A 15,025-nucleotide genomic window follows, 5' to 3' on the forward strand; every position below is an offset into this window, starting at 1 on the left:
GTATCCGGCTACAGTCACCTGTTCACCACAATCTCCTGTTGTGTGGTCTGTGGCTGGTGACGCCCCACTGTCTCCCTCCAAAAGAAGACCTTCGTTCTCGTGGTGGTCTCTCTCGTCGCCCGAGTCTCCACCTAATACTGTTGTCCCTAGCGGAGATGGTGGTGGCAAGACGGTAGCAGCAGGTTTTCTCTGAGATTTCGGGGTATGGGGAGCTGCCCGGGAACCAGGGGAGTTAGCTGAAGCAAAAATCTCCCTGAGAGGACGAACTTTCTCATACTCTTGTTTTACAGCACGGAGCTCTTTCTCTCGTCCCTCAAGCTCCTTCGATTCAGCCTCGCACCATCTACCTAGTGTGGCACACTGTTCTCTGAGGGCCCACAACTCTCCCTCAAAATCAGTCTGCTAGTCAACTGAGTTTCGGTTGGAAACTATCCGAACATTCTTATAAATACAGCGGTTTTTCCTTGACTTGAAGGGACACTCGCTTTCAGCATGATACTTGCCATCACATATACGACATCGGCTTGGCCTGTCGCACTCACCCGCCATGTGCCCAAGTTTCTTACAATTATTGCATCTAACACGGGGGCAGGTTTTCACAAAGTGATCTGTTGAGCCACACTCATAGCAGCTGTCATTCCTTCTCCGGTATGAAGAGCCATGACGCTTTCACCAATGACTATTCCTGTATGCATGGTCTTTGGAGCCATCTGAATCACTGCTAAGACTGTAACAGTGCCAGCGATAGCGTGTTCCATGACTACCTTCACAGCTGCTAGAGCCATGCCTGTAGCCATTATGATGCCCATGGCGTTCTTGACTACTCTCACGGCTGCTAGAATCGCGTCTGTAGTCATAACACCCATTGCATCCTCGAGCCTTGTAACTATCACTACTATCTCTATTCTTTCGACGACAGTCTCGGACCTCTCGCCGTTCTACCTCACCAACCTCCTGTTTGACACACAGCTGTCCAGTAGCCCCCACGCTTGCAGCCTTCGAAGAGGTACTAGCCCCTGGGATTGGCTTTATGGCTTCCGGTGTCGCACTAGGTTGAGCAAAAGCAGGTCGATTAAAACTAGGCTCTGCCGTGAGCATATTTGAGGCCTCTTGCACTACATTTCTGGTCCAGAGAAGGTTTCTAAACCTCTCCCAATCCAGATTATTTTGGGCCATCAAATCTCTACTCAATCTTGTGTCACGTAGTCCATTCACGGCAATGACCAAAGCAAAGCTCCTCCGTGAATCATCATTCATGCCAAAATCAAGCTGCCTACTAAGCCGCTCTACTCTAAGGAGAAAATCTCTGTCGTCTTCTCCTGCAAGTTGTTTCGCAGAAACAAACTTTTGGGTCTTGACGTAAACGTTCTCCTCTCTTTCATAATGCCCTCTCAGCAGGTCCCAAGCCTGGTTGAAAGTTGAGTCTGGGTGATTAGACTCAAATCCCAACGATCTTAGGGTTTCCCTACCCTCTTGGCCTATGGCTTTTAAGAGTGCTAGTAATTGAGCCCTAGGAGTGAAGTTGGGGACTACGACGGCCTCCCCCTCCACCGTAGCCTCACTATCCCCCATCTCAAAGTCCTTCATTTCAATACATAGGGTAAACTCTTCGCTAAACTTTTTCCAGCTACCGAATACGTCAGTAGCCAAAATCTCTAGCGCAGGCAAGCTAGCAAAAATATTTGCACCCACCCTTCTTCCAGCCATTATTCTATATTAATTTGAAAGAATTAAATAGAATTCACTGAACAGAAATAATAACGGAACATTCAATTGAAATCCGTTCGTGTATCTATTGGTAGTCACCACACCTCAATGCACCTCGCCGAGTGTCTACACACTCCACAATTGTCCAACACAATTCAATATACTCACCTCGACTTATCACTGTATTATCGTGTTAATTTAGCACTACACTATCGTATTAATCTATCACTACACTATCGTATCAACTTATTACTACACTATCAAATTACCATATCACTCCACTATCGTATTAATTTACCACCACACTATCGTATCAACTTATCACTACACTATCGTATTACTTCTCTCCTGAAAGTAAGCACTTGTGGTACCATGTGGACTAGAGCTACTCTAGTTCAGTGGGTTCTTTAACAAGTCGTTACTTATCAGGAGACAAAACAAACACGTCCTAACTTACTGAGCTTCAAGTCGTCAGCGAGTCACTAGAAGATCCCTTCTCCCGGTCTCGCGCTTTTCTCCTTACCTCCGGTCAAGCCGGAGTTGTAGCGAGCCGATAATATCACAGTATTCTGAGCTGGAATATCTTGAAATGTTCATTTAAAATGCTTGTTTATGTAAACAGGTGGTGCATTGAATGCTTGCCAAGAGATTGTTGTTAGCTGTAGCTATAATCTAATGACTGTTTCTCTGAGTTTAATTTGTGGAATGAAGACTTTCACCGACTACCTCATATTCATAAGTCAATGTGTGCAAGGTGATTGGTTTCATGTTAGGGTCTCCTCGGGAAGACTGCAAATGGTCCATTAGTGACATAACATTATATGTATGTAAATGATGTAATACCCATAGACTGGCTATAGTTTAGCTAGAGAACAATAACTCGCTAAGAGAGCCCCTGCATTCTGATCAGCACCAACAGCCGGTGTTATTTATATTACCTGCAGTAGGTAACAATAGCAAATGGTCTATAATAACTTTGAATTATAAAAAATGGCACAATAGTTTTTAACACTTTTTCACTGACCGTGACGAATTTTGTTCTGATTATTGCACGCAAAAATCTTTTTCGTCTTGCAGCTGTTTTAAAAAGCCTTGATAATAAATATATACGCAACTTGATCATTTCTATGCTATTATCTTTCAATAAAAGTTATTTTGGTAGATTTACTGTTACTAAACATTATATGGCTCCAGCATAACAGCTCTCGTAGCCATAAAGCGTCTGTCGTTCGATTTAGCAAAATTATGCTGTAGAAACACTTTGTATTTGCTGTGAAAACAGGTTTAAAACGATACAATTTGCTACCATATATAGGATGTGGCCTTTTTGGACGAAAATGTCTTGAGACTGCGACTCGTACAGGAAACTTTCAATAATTGCCCAGTAGCAAACCTACCCCCGGTTTACAACATACCGTAAAACCTCTATTTGAACGTGCTCTATTTTTAACTCTTCCCCTATTAATAGTGGTGACCTATTATAGGTGACTTTTAAATTGAAGATGGCGTAGTATTTTCGGAATAGCTCGTCAGAGTTTTGGGAAGATAAGTTTAGCCCTTTTCTGGGTAAAGCGAACGCAACTTATATTTTGCACTCTTCTATAGGCGGAGCCACATTGACCCTTTGAGATGCAGGAAATCTGCTACAACTTACATCCAAGTAACTTGCCGTAGATCTCTAAATAAATATGCATTGGAAAGCTGAGAAATTTCGCTACCAGTTGATATCTATTGCTTGCAGTTTACCTGCTACCAGTTGATATCTATTGCTTGCAGTTTACCTGCTACCAGTTGATATCAATTGCTTGCAGTTTACCTGCTACCAGTTATTTCTATTGTTTGCAGTTTACCTGCTACCAGTTGATTTCTATTGCTTGCAGTTTACCTGCTACCAGTTGATATCTATTGCTTGCAGTTTACCTGCTACCAGTTGATATCTATTGCTTGCAGTTTACCGGCTACCAGTTGATATCTATTGCTTGCAGTTTACCTGCTACCAGTTGGTATCTATTGCTTGCAGTTTACCTGCGATGGTATTATAGCCTCCGCTGCAGTTTGTTGGAGCCATAGATATATAAACCTAGATTGGCCAATAGGGAAAAAGCCTGTCAGACTTAAATAGCATGACATAACGTCATTGTATTGTACCTCACGCTTGACTGCACTGCTGGTAACAATGAAGCTTATGAGGAGAATTTGACAAAATTACATTTATTTTCACATAAAAACCTTCTTGGATACATAATCCAGTAAACTAAAGCAATTCTGTGATAATATCTGATAACCACCTTGGATTAAAACTATAAAAGCTATGAATTGGTGCGCACAAATCATGAGCCATCAGGGCTTTATTTGCCACCCTCTCCTATCCCCATTCTCTCTTTTCCCCTTCTCCAAAGAAGTGAGAAGGGGAAAAGAGAGAAGGGAGAAAAGAGAGGGGGGCAAATAGCCCACCCACTCAACCAGTGATCCAGACCCTGGCTAGGGCAATAGACTAATATCATGTTGAACTAAACATGACAAAATATGATGAGCCTGTGAAGTTTTGATTTGATCAGAGAAATGGAACCAACGGCTTTCTTAGCTAGAGCTGGAACAAGACCAAGGAATGCAGGGTCGGACCAGACTCGGGGTCAGCAATGAGGGCCAAGATCGGGTCGGACCGGGTCAGCACGATTTTTTATTCATTTAAGGTTAAGAGATAGTTCTATTACAGCCTAATGTTGTTACATCAATAAACTGAGATAGAAGAAACCCTTATCTCACCAATCATTATATTTTTTGGCTTGGTTTATAGATGCAATCTACAATTTATGGCTAGACATTGGTGGATCAATGCTATTCAATGGGTGATAGATTAATGGCGTGATTTGGCTAGTGTTTTTATTACAAATTTTATTTTCAACTGCAATTATAATCAGCAAGAGATTAGTTAAGAAATACTTTACAAATATAGAAATAGATAACCCAGCATAGTGGAAAACAAAAATCCATCACTTCCCTAAAACTTCTGGTATTAGTGAAAGAAACTAAAAATAAAATAAACTTGCTGGATTGAAGTTTCTTTGACACGCTTTTAAATTCCTCAGGATGCCCTCGTTGTAAATGCCTCAATAGTATTGAGGTGGATCGTTCTTTGTAGCTTAAAGGTTGACTTGCAACAAAATTCACATTGCAGTTATTTGGTATCAAAATATTCACCATGTTTTGCTCTGTTGTGTTGTAGGTGCCAAATACGTGGAAAGATGATTACAAGCATTTAAAAGCTCGAAAACGAAAAGCCGCCATAGATTGGAATCTCTTTATTTCGATGACGTAAACATTACAGTTTGGTTATCGTCTTGTCACGTGATGTTCTCATGTGAATTGAAAAGCCAATAAAAAGCTAAATATAAAACTTATCGTAGCATTAGTTTATGACAAACACTTCGGGTTTTACCGAATACCCTGTATCAAATATAGATGCTCGCTACTTAACAGTTTTGTTTCGGCATTATTAAATCGTCAAGTCGTCATCTGATCGCGTGACCCAATATTTCGAAAATAATTTTTGCAGCATTTTTTGATTATCACAGGTGACCAACAGGCTCGTCATGATTATCAGACAATGATATGTACTCCTTCGAGCTATGGTTAAAAAGTTTAACGATTTTTTACGGTAAGTTATAAGATATCAGTGCTAAAAGTGACAGCATTACAATGACGATAAAACAGACGCGTAAGAACAATAGACATGGTTTTATTGAATGCGTGAAGTATATTTATAAAAATATTTTGATGAATGAGGTTGCATGAAAGCGTAAACAGAAACCATCTTGTAACAACTACGTCCTATTTGAGCCGTTTTGGAAAGCGAATCCAAACTACGGCGGTCTCGTGTGGCTGCGATTAACTGTTCGTTTTTTAACTTTTAAGAGCTTGTAATCACATTTCCACATATTTGGCACTTACAACACAACAGAGTAAGACATGGTGAATCTTTTGATACCAAATAGCTGTAATGTGAATTTTGTTGCAAGTCAACCTTTAAACAATAGCATGATGTTGAACCTCAGCAACTTCTCCATGGTAGCACTTAGTGCTAGCCTGGGAAAGTTTTTCACCAATCCAGCACTACTAAGCAACACTCTCGTCGCTTTCTCACTGTGGTTGCAAACCTCAATCACCATAGGCGAAGACAAAGTCAAGCCACCACGATTCTTAACTGTGATTAGGGAATTCGTTGCTTGGTTTACATCATAGTTGGTAACATCTACGATGCTAGTGATACAATCATTACATTTCAGCTTTGGTGACCTAGCCAGCTACATAGCCAGCTGTAAAATAATCATTCTGTCTCATTTTTGACTCAAGACATACTTGCATACTCATCATATTTAGTCATGTTTAGTTCAGCATGATATTAGTCTATTAACCTAGCCAGGTTCTGGCTCTTTGAGTGGGTGGGCTATTTGCCCCCCCCCCCCCATTTCCTTTCTCCCTTCTCTCTTTTCCCCTTCTCACTTCTTCTTTGGAGAAGGGGAAAGGAGAGAATAGGGATAAGGGGGGGGGTGGCAAATAAAGCCCTGATGACTCATGATTTGTGTGCAACAATTCATAGTTTTTATAGATTTAATCTAAGGTGGTTATCAGATATTATTTAAGTCTGACAAGGCAACGGGTAGGAATAGCTATTATTGGCCAATCTAGGTTTATATATCTATGGACTTAAATAACATGATGTAACGTCATTGCATTGTACCGTAACGTCATTGCATTGTACCTCATGCTTGACTGCACTGGAGCTAATGAGGACTAGGTGACAAAATCACATTTATTTTCACATAAAAACCTTCTTGTATACATAATCCAGTAAACTAAAGCAATTCTGTGATAATATCTGATAACCACCATAGATTAAAATTATAAAAGCTATGAATTGTTGCGAACAAATCATGAGCCATCAGGGCTTTATTTGCTACCCTCTCCTATCCCCATTCTCTCTTTTCCCCTTCTCCAAAGAAGTGAGAAGAGGAAAAGAGAGAAGGGGGAAAGGAGAGGGGGGCAAATAGTTCACCCACCCGAAGAGCCAGACCCTGGGTAGGTAAAAGACTAATATCATGTTGAACTAAACATGACTAAATATGATGAGCCTGTGAAGTTTTGATCTGATCAGGGAAATGGAATCAATGGCTTCCTTAGCTAAAGCTGGAACGAGACCAAGGAATGCAGGGTCGGACCAGACTCAGGGCCAGCAATCAGGGCCAAGATCGGGTCGGACCGGGTCAGCACGCCGATTTTTTATTCATTTAAGGTTAAGAGATAGTTCTATTAGAGCCTAATGTTGTGACATCAATAAACTAAGATAAAAGAAACCATTATCACACCAATCATTATATTTTGTGGCTTGGTTTATAGATGCAATCTACAATTTATGGCTAGACATTGGTGGATCAATGCTATTCAATGAGTGATAGATTAATGGCATGATTTGGCTAGTGTTTTTATTACAGATTTTATTTTCAACTGCTATTATAATCAACAAGAGATTAGTTAAGAAATACTTTACAAATATAGAAATAGATAACCCAGCATAGTGGAAAGCAAAAATCCATCACTTCCCTAAAACTTCTGGTATTAGTGAAAGAAACTAAAAATAAAATAACCTTGCTGGATTGAAGGTTCTTAGACGCGCTTTTAGGTTCCTCAGGATGCCCTCGTTGTAAATGCCTCAATAGTATTGAGGCGGACCCTTCTTTGTAGCTTAAAGGTTGACTTACAACAAAATTCACATTACAGTTATTTGGTATCAAAAGATTCACCATGTTTTACTCTGTTGTGTCATAGGTGCCAAATACGTGGAAATGTGATTGCAGGCTCTTAAAAGCTCAAAAACGAAAAGCCGCCGTAGATTGGAATCTGTTTATTTCTCTGACGTAGTCATTACAGTTTGGTTATCGTCTTGTCACGTGATGTTCTCACGTGAATTGAAAAGACAATAAAAAGCTCAATATAAAACTTATCGTAGTACTAGTTTATGACAAACACTTCGGGTTTTACCGAAGACCCCGTATCAAATATAGATGCTCGCTACTTTACAGTTTTGTTTCGGCATTATTCAATCGTCAAGTCATAATCTGATCACGTAACCCAATACTTTGAAAATAATTTTTGCAGCACTTTGCGATTATCACAGGTGACCAACAGGCTCGTCATGATTATCAGACAATGATATGTACTCCTTCGAGCTAAGGTTAAAAAGTTCAACGATTTTTTACGGTAAGTAATAAGATATCAGTGCTAAAAGTGACAGCATTACAATGATGATAAAACAGACGCGTAAGAACAATAGACATGGTTTTATTGAATGCGTGAAGTATATTTGTGAAAATATTTCGACGAATGAGGTTGCATGAAAGTGTAAACAGAAACCATCTTGTAACAACTACGTCCCATTTGAGCCGTTTTGGAAAGCGAATCCAAACTACGGCGGTCTCGTGTGGCTGCGATTAACTGTTCGTTTTTTAGCTTTTAAGAGCTTGTAATCACATTCCCATATATTTCACACCTACAAGACAACATAGTAAGACATGGTGAATCTTATGATATCAAATAACTGCAATGTGAATTTTGTTGCAAGTCAACCTTTAACTTGCTTTTGCATATTGTACAAATAACTTGGTATTTTCCTTTCGTGACTGGCTTCTTCATGAACTCCCAGACCACCGACATGTTGATTATTTTATGCCGAAAAGCGTTGTGAAACCTATTATAGTCCAAAGACTATTGTCGCAGACGTAAAAATTTAGTCTTGACTCACCTTGTTTTATTTCATCTGGTCCTTCCGCGCTAGGACTATATGCGACTCCATTTCAATCGCACTTGAAAAGCGATATACCGCTGTTGTTTAGCCATAAACCTACCTGTGTCTTTGTATAGGAAGACCCGAGGGTCGGTTGGCCCGACCCGGGCACCACTGACCCGGTGGGTCAAGACCAGACGAGCTACCCGTGCCTGCTCTATTTTTAGCTTCATAATGCGCCCTAATCGAAATATATCTCTTTGCTATCTCACGAGCTAGGCTGCTAGCTTGACGATTACACTTAAACAATAGCATGATGTTGAACCTCAGCAACTTCTCCATGGTGGCAATTAGTGCTAGCCTTGGAAAGTTTTTCACCAATCCATCACTACTAAGCAACACTCTCGTCGCTTTCTCACTGTGGTTGCAAACCTCAATCACCACAGGTGAAGACAAAGTCAAGCCACCATGATTCTTAACTGTGATTAGGGAATTCGTTGCTTGGTTTACATCATAGTTGGTAATATCCACGATGCTAGTGATACAATCATTACACTTCAGCATTGGTGACCTAGCCAGCTACATAGCCAGCTGTAAAATAATCATTCTGTCTCATTTTTGACTTAAGACATACTTGCATACTCAGCATATTTAGTCAAGTTTAGTTCAGCATGATATTAGTCTATTTACCTAGCCAGGGTCTGGCTCTTTGACTGGGTGGGCTATTTGCCCCCCCCCCTCTCCTTTCCCCCTTCTCTTTTTTCCCTTTCTCACTTCTTCTTTGGAGAAGGGGCAAAGAGAGAATGGGGATAGGAGAGGGTGGCAAATAAAGCCCTGGTGGCTCAAGATTTGTGTGCAGCATTTCATAGCTTTTATAATTTTAATCTATGGTGGTTATCAGATATTATCACAGAATTGCTTTAGTTTACTGGATTATGTATACAAGAAGGTTTTTATGTGAAAATAAATGTGATTTTGTCACCTAGTCCTCATTAGCTCCATTTTTAACAACAGTGCAGTCAAGCATGAGGTACAATACAATGACGTTACGTCATGCTATTTAAGTCTTGACAAGGCAATTGATGGGAATAGTTATTATTGGCCAATCTAGGTTTATATATCTATGGTTGGAGCTTTAAATTTTTGTTTCATTTTAAATTCTAAGGCATTTTTATTTAATGAATATATTTAACAATGTTGCATAATAGCTCATTACACTCATTGATATGTTTGCAGCCAAAACCGGCTTTTTTGTGCAATAGAAAAGGAGCTATTAGCTTCAATCCATCTAAAGCCAAATTTAAATAACGGCAATGATGCTATCAAATAATATGTTATAAATCTGCAAATTTCCAAGCTAAATGATAATAATCTATCAAATGCTACAAATATGTATTCAAGAACAAGTGACATAAACCATATTTATAATGCATACAGAAACAAAAATTAATATTTTTAATCAAAATATTTGCATCGTTTGTTCAATCAGTTGTGTTCTAATTGTTGCTTTCGTTTTGACCCATTTCTTCTTCTGGCTGTTCAGTACCTTCTACAGTGTCTTATGACCTCAACTCTTGCACCGCTGAACTGGTCAATTTTAGCGTCTAAACATTTTTTAGCGGCGCAAAACTTTTATGCGTTGCCATTTAGAATACAATGCATAAATAAAGCGAAAGTTTTAGCCATGTTTAATCTTGCGCATGCGTGCTAAGCAAAGGTTTTAGCCTCAAAATAGCAGTACAGATTCCATCACAATTCCTATGCCATTTTCACATACTGTATGTCGAAGTATTAGGTCAGCATTAAACAAGTAACTACTATCAGCCTGATACAGTTATTGGTTAGTTGTACGGTGTTGTTTTCAGAGTTTTAACAAAAAAAAGTGAAGTTTTACAATAAGAAAATGGACTTCGCTACGAACAGCAACGACGAAAAAATTAATTGTTATTGATGTAACCGAGCTATTTATAGTCCATTTTGTGGACACTTTCAGATCACTTGCTATTATAGGTTCATACAATTCAAAGAATGTCAAAGTGACGGTCAACTAGGGGTAGCGTTCAATTAAAAGGTGACACTCTATTTTTCACCCTTTTCTTCTATAGTGGAGTTCAAATGAAGGTGGCGTGCAAATAGAGGTTTTACGGTAATTGTACCTCTACATTTCCCTCTTGTGTGGTTTTGTGCTGATTTATACAACTCATGTGTTTTAAGATAGCTGCGGTCTATCAAGTATCCTGACTTACATTTGATAGAATACAAGTACTCACATGAGCTAACACATTAGGAACTGAAAGACCAGGCAGTTGCTAACCAAATGATATCAATGACTTTTAAAATCAGTCTTTACATATTTTTTCAAACTTCTTTGTACCAAGAAGCACACCTGACAGCAAGATACTTGTTATCAACGTACAGCTAAACATCTCCTCTTTCGGATGTGATACTTTGGTCAGCTAAATGGGATATTTCAAATTATTCAGAGTGTACTGCACCTAACTTTGTTACAGTTCACCATGAATATTGCGCTTTTAACATTTTATTTTTATTGTAACATTTCAACACAAAATGAAATAACTTCTGTACACCTATTCATCTACCGGTAATAGTAAATAGAAGATTTCCTCTTCAGAATGTTTAAGAAACCGCCTGACACAATATTGGCCGTCAAACTTGCCAAAAAACCCTAAAAATTGAGAGTCGACTCAGCCATATTTGACCAATAAAGATGAGATCTGAGTTGATTGCACAGTTTTGGTATTCTTCCCTAAGCATATCGTGTTTGAAAGGAAAGACATTCGGCAAGTAAATAAAAAATTAACAGTTAGGCTATCGACATCTGTTGAAAAGAAGGCATTCATGTTTTAGATGCCGCGAAAAAGTTCTAAAATGGCATATAAATTAATCCCTGTTCTGAAAGTGGTAACATCTGAAAATTTTCAGTAAATGTATAATATAACATTGCTTGACCTTTTTATTGATTCACTATATTTATGTTTTAATGGAACCCATACCATGGTCTGTAGACATTTGTTCAGTCTCTGTTCCTGTGGACAGACCTGCAAACTTAGTGTCATTTGTTACAATAGAAGACTCTGACATCAAGGAACGCGTGTTTTAAGTTGTACAGCGCATCAGCTTTTCTTTAGTAATTGTCTTATCTTACATTGGGAGATTACAACTCTGGTAATTGCATGACGCTTCATTAGTCTGGGATAGTGTGAACTGTGGCTAAGGTATCATCCTTCACAAAAATTTCGTTACAAAGTTTTTTTGGCAAGCTTTTTTAAGCAATTTTCTAGCAAGATATGTAATCTATATAAATAAACTAGCTGTGCTACTCGGTGTTACCCGGGTAATAAAAAAGTATTGTGTCAGAAAATTAATTTGTATTTAACATATAACACCATTTGCCATTTGAAGTTTCAAACTGTATATCATGAGAGAAGTTCTGATGGATAGTTTCTGATGGTACAGTAACCTTTTTTACACACACATTTTTATGTAAGAATTGTTATTATTAATTCAACATATTCAGAATTCTTATTTTGTTTTCTTAGTTCGTATTAATTGTATCATTGCCGAATGATCTTTTATTGTAATCGTTGCAAAACCGACTAAATTTAGCTATCATTTGCTAATTATTTCACATTTGTATTTAAACCCTTTTATAGTTTTTTTTAATTTATTTGACCTGCTCAAAACATTTTTCTCATGATATGATGTTTGAAAGTTACAGTTGTTTGACAAAGTTTAAAAACCTTTACAGTTGTTTTCACTTCTTTTAATTTATTTCAATTACACAAAACACTACAAAAACAACTACACAGTCGATACTGGTGCAATAATCTTAAAATGAGATATCGTACTTTCTTTGTCTGACCGAACGAAGAGAGAATGTCGAAGCTCTTACCATGAATATCCACGTGAACAGAATTGTCCTTGACCCCATATATAGTAATTGAATCTTACGAAAAAAAATTCTTAACAGGTACATCGTAACGTGCGGGCGTATTGCTAAAATAATTAGCGTGTAGTCACGGTATATCGAATCTGATAACGCCTTAGATCGAAATTTCCTAACGGGCATCGTAACGTGTGGACGTAATGCTAAAATAATAGCTATATCTGGACAATCAAACCGAGGAATACACATACAACAAATTTTGAGAAATGTATATATAGATGGAAGTGTTTGTTGTATGTCCAGTTAATAGCGATTGATTAAAATATGCATGCTTGCAGTTGAGTGCGCCATGAGAGATCATGCTGTGTTATGATTATATGCACAATTATTCCAAAGTGTGCCTAGGTGGAAGTATGGTTTAGTTATAATGCCCTTGGCTTCACATCTGTGTGTACGAATGTATATGAGTTTGATTCTTGTGAGTTGCAATCTTTTTCCCGACCTTTTTAGCTGGGTTCGGACAAACATAGCTCTTATTATAGTAAAGAATAGCTAAATGCTTGGTGTTGCACGGGTAATAAAATAAGTTTTGTACAGAAAATACACTTTTAATAAACGTGTGCAACATTTAGTAATTTACCATTCTAACTTTTAAATGAAGGTGTTTGTTTATTTCTGTATATTGTGCTATTTATGTTTACTGTGTTTATTTCTGTGTAATTCATACCGTACGGCTGCAGTGCCTACTACAGATCTATACGGATTGCAATAGTCTTGTTGGCTATATGAGTTTGAGCATTTTTCTTCACATATGGGCATGCATTTTTTTCCGGTATGGCTTTAATGATTTTTTTCCGTATGGCTTTACACATAGGGCTAGCTGCAGTGTTTAATGTGAAGCCATGAAAGATTGGCATGTATAATAAGTATGTGACCAATTTATTCCATGGTATAGCCAGTTGGATAGTGTAGTGTATTGAATAAATGGATGTCTGCAGAACTGAAGATTGTGAGTTCAAATTCAGTTTGCAGTGGATTTCTCATTCTTAAAACTTTATAGCTGGACATATGGATGTACAGACGAATGGATGAACAAACGTTGAGATCTACATATATATGGATTAAAATATTAGCTTAAGTTACTAGTTTATGCTACTCGTACTCATTGAGTTAAGAAACTTAGGCAATGGCAACTACATTACCTGCCACCGTTTATAATCTATTTTAAATAGTAAGCGAGTGCGTAGCATAAGAAGTAAGAAATGTTTTTCAACAATCTGTTTTAGCTATGCCTCGAGCTTTCAAATAGTTGAATTATGCATTGGCCTGTCACACACAGAAATAAACAAATATCTTTATTTAAAAGTTTGAATGTTAAATGTTGGAAAACTGTTGATTAAAATCAAATTTTTGTAAAAACTTTTTTATCGCCCGTGTAAAGCCAGACATTCTGCTAGTTTATAATTAAATAAGTAGAAACTAAAACATAAGCAGACTGGTTGTTTTATTGTTGTTGCAGGCAAGGATCCGTTGCTAAGGAAGCCTCCGTTGCTAAGGAAGCCTCGGTATCAGTGAATAAAACTAAAGAGAATAGTACAGCCAAGACTGTATCACCCCCTTCTGATTCTGGAGCTAAGGCTAGTTTGCCTAATGGCAATGCACCAAAACCTGCCAATAACAATATACCAAAGGTGTCTATACCTTGTTTACAATTCTTGGTTACATAAGTTTTCATCACAATGTATAAGTTACATTGCAGTAGTATTAACAATATAAGATCATTTATTGGAATTTGTGTAGCGCTCAGTTTTCTGGCTGTAATTTTGTAGAGTTCTTCTGCCCCAACAACCAATGGGATACATCAAATTGCTGGCAAAGATTCTGGAAAGTCTGAAGCGCAGGGAAGCAATCGACGAGGTAAACAGACAGTGGACACTGGCAAAAGGCTCGTCAATGGACATGTGCCGGCAGTGAGCAAAACGAAGCATTGATGGCAAAGCTTAATTGTAAGCTGTTCCTGTGGTATACACTGATATGACCTGGTCATGGGTAGCCAAGTCAAAGGACGGTGTATCGGTTTATAGAATAATCTCTCATTAGTTTAACGGCGCTTTTGGTCTTCTTCCGTAAGTTGTAAATATGATACGGAAAACCACCTAGTCCAATCGCTTGTTCTGTGACGTTTGCTGTGTTATCTACGCAAGGGCGTAAAATATCAATAGTTCCTTGCTTCTATTTCTGTCCCATTATGGAAATTCCTAGCATTAATCTGCCTGAACAATCTTTCTTTACCTGCGTGATGCTCAAATCTTGACTAATTTAGTATGCTTTGTTAGATTTTTTCATTGCCAATTATTATGATCCTCTCACGGATGTGTCTTGCTTGCTTGTGTACGAGTGTTAAGTTATTTGTACTTGATATTATTCCCTAGTTATCAGCTCACAAGATGCCCTCTAATACACAATATTGCAGTATCTATAAAAGTATCTGAAACCAGCCGAGTGTCACATACTCGAGTTGCTAAGGTTGCTGCCCATTTGTATCTGAGTGTGGGCATTATTAACTTACCAATTTATTTACCACAACTAATGTGAGCGATGGATGCGTTGAACTTTGATGAAATAACATA

General features: G+C 38.2%; 1 protein-coding gene across 1 annotated transcript in view; it reads left to right on the plus strand.

Annotated features, from left to right (window-relative positions):
* LOC137406224 (RNA-binding protein FXR1-like) overlaps positions 1-14,521 on the plus strand; it is a 33,622-nt gene extending 19,101 nt beyond the window's left edge. The window contains exons 14-15 of the mRNA XM_068092758.1: positions 13,915-14,086; positions 14,225-14,521. Of these exons, the coding sequence (XP_067948859.1) occupies positions 13,915-14,086; positions 14,225-14,386 (334 nt within the window). The 3' untranslated portion in view covers positions 14,387-14,521. The remainder of the gene's footprint in view (positions 1-13,914; positions 14,087-14,224) is intronic.
* The last annotated feature ends 504 nt before the right edge of the window (positions 14,522-15,025 follow it).

Source organism: Watersipora subatra, chromosome 10 (assembly GCF_963576615.1).
Source record: "Watersipora subatra chromosome 10, tzWatSuba1.1, whole genome shotgun sequence".
NCBI lineage: Eukaryota > Metazoa > Bryozoa > Gymnolaemata > Cheilostomatida > Watersiporidae > Watersipora > Watersipora subatra.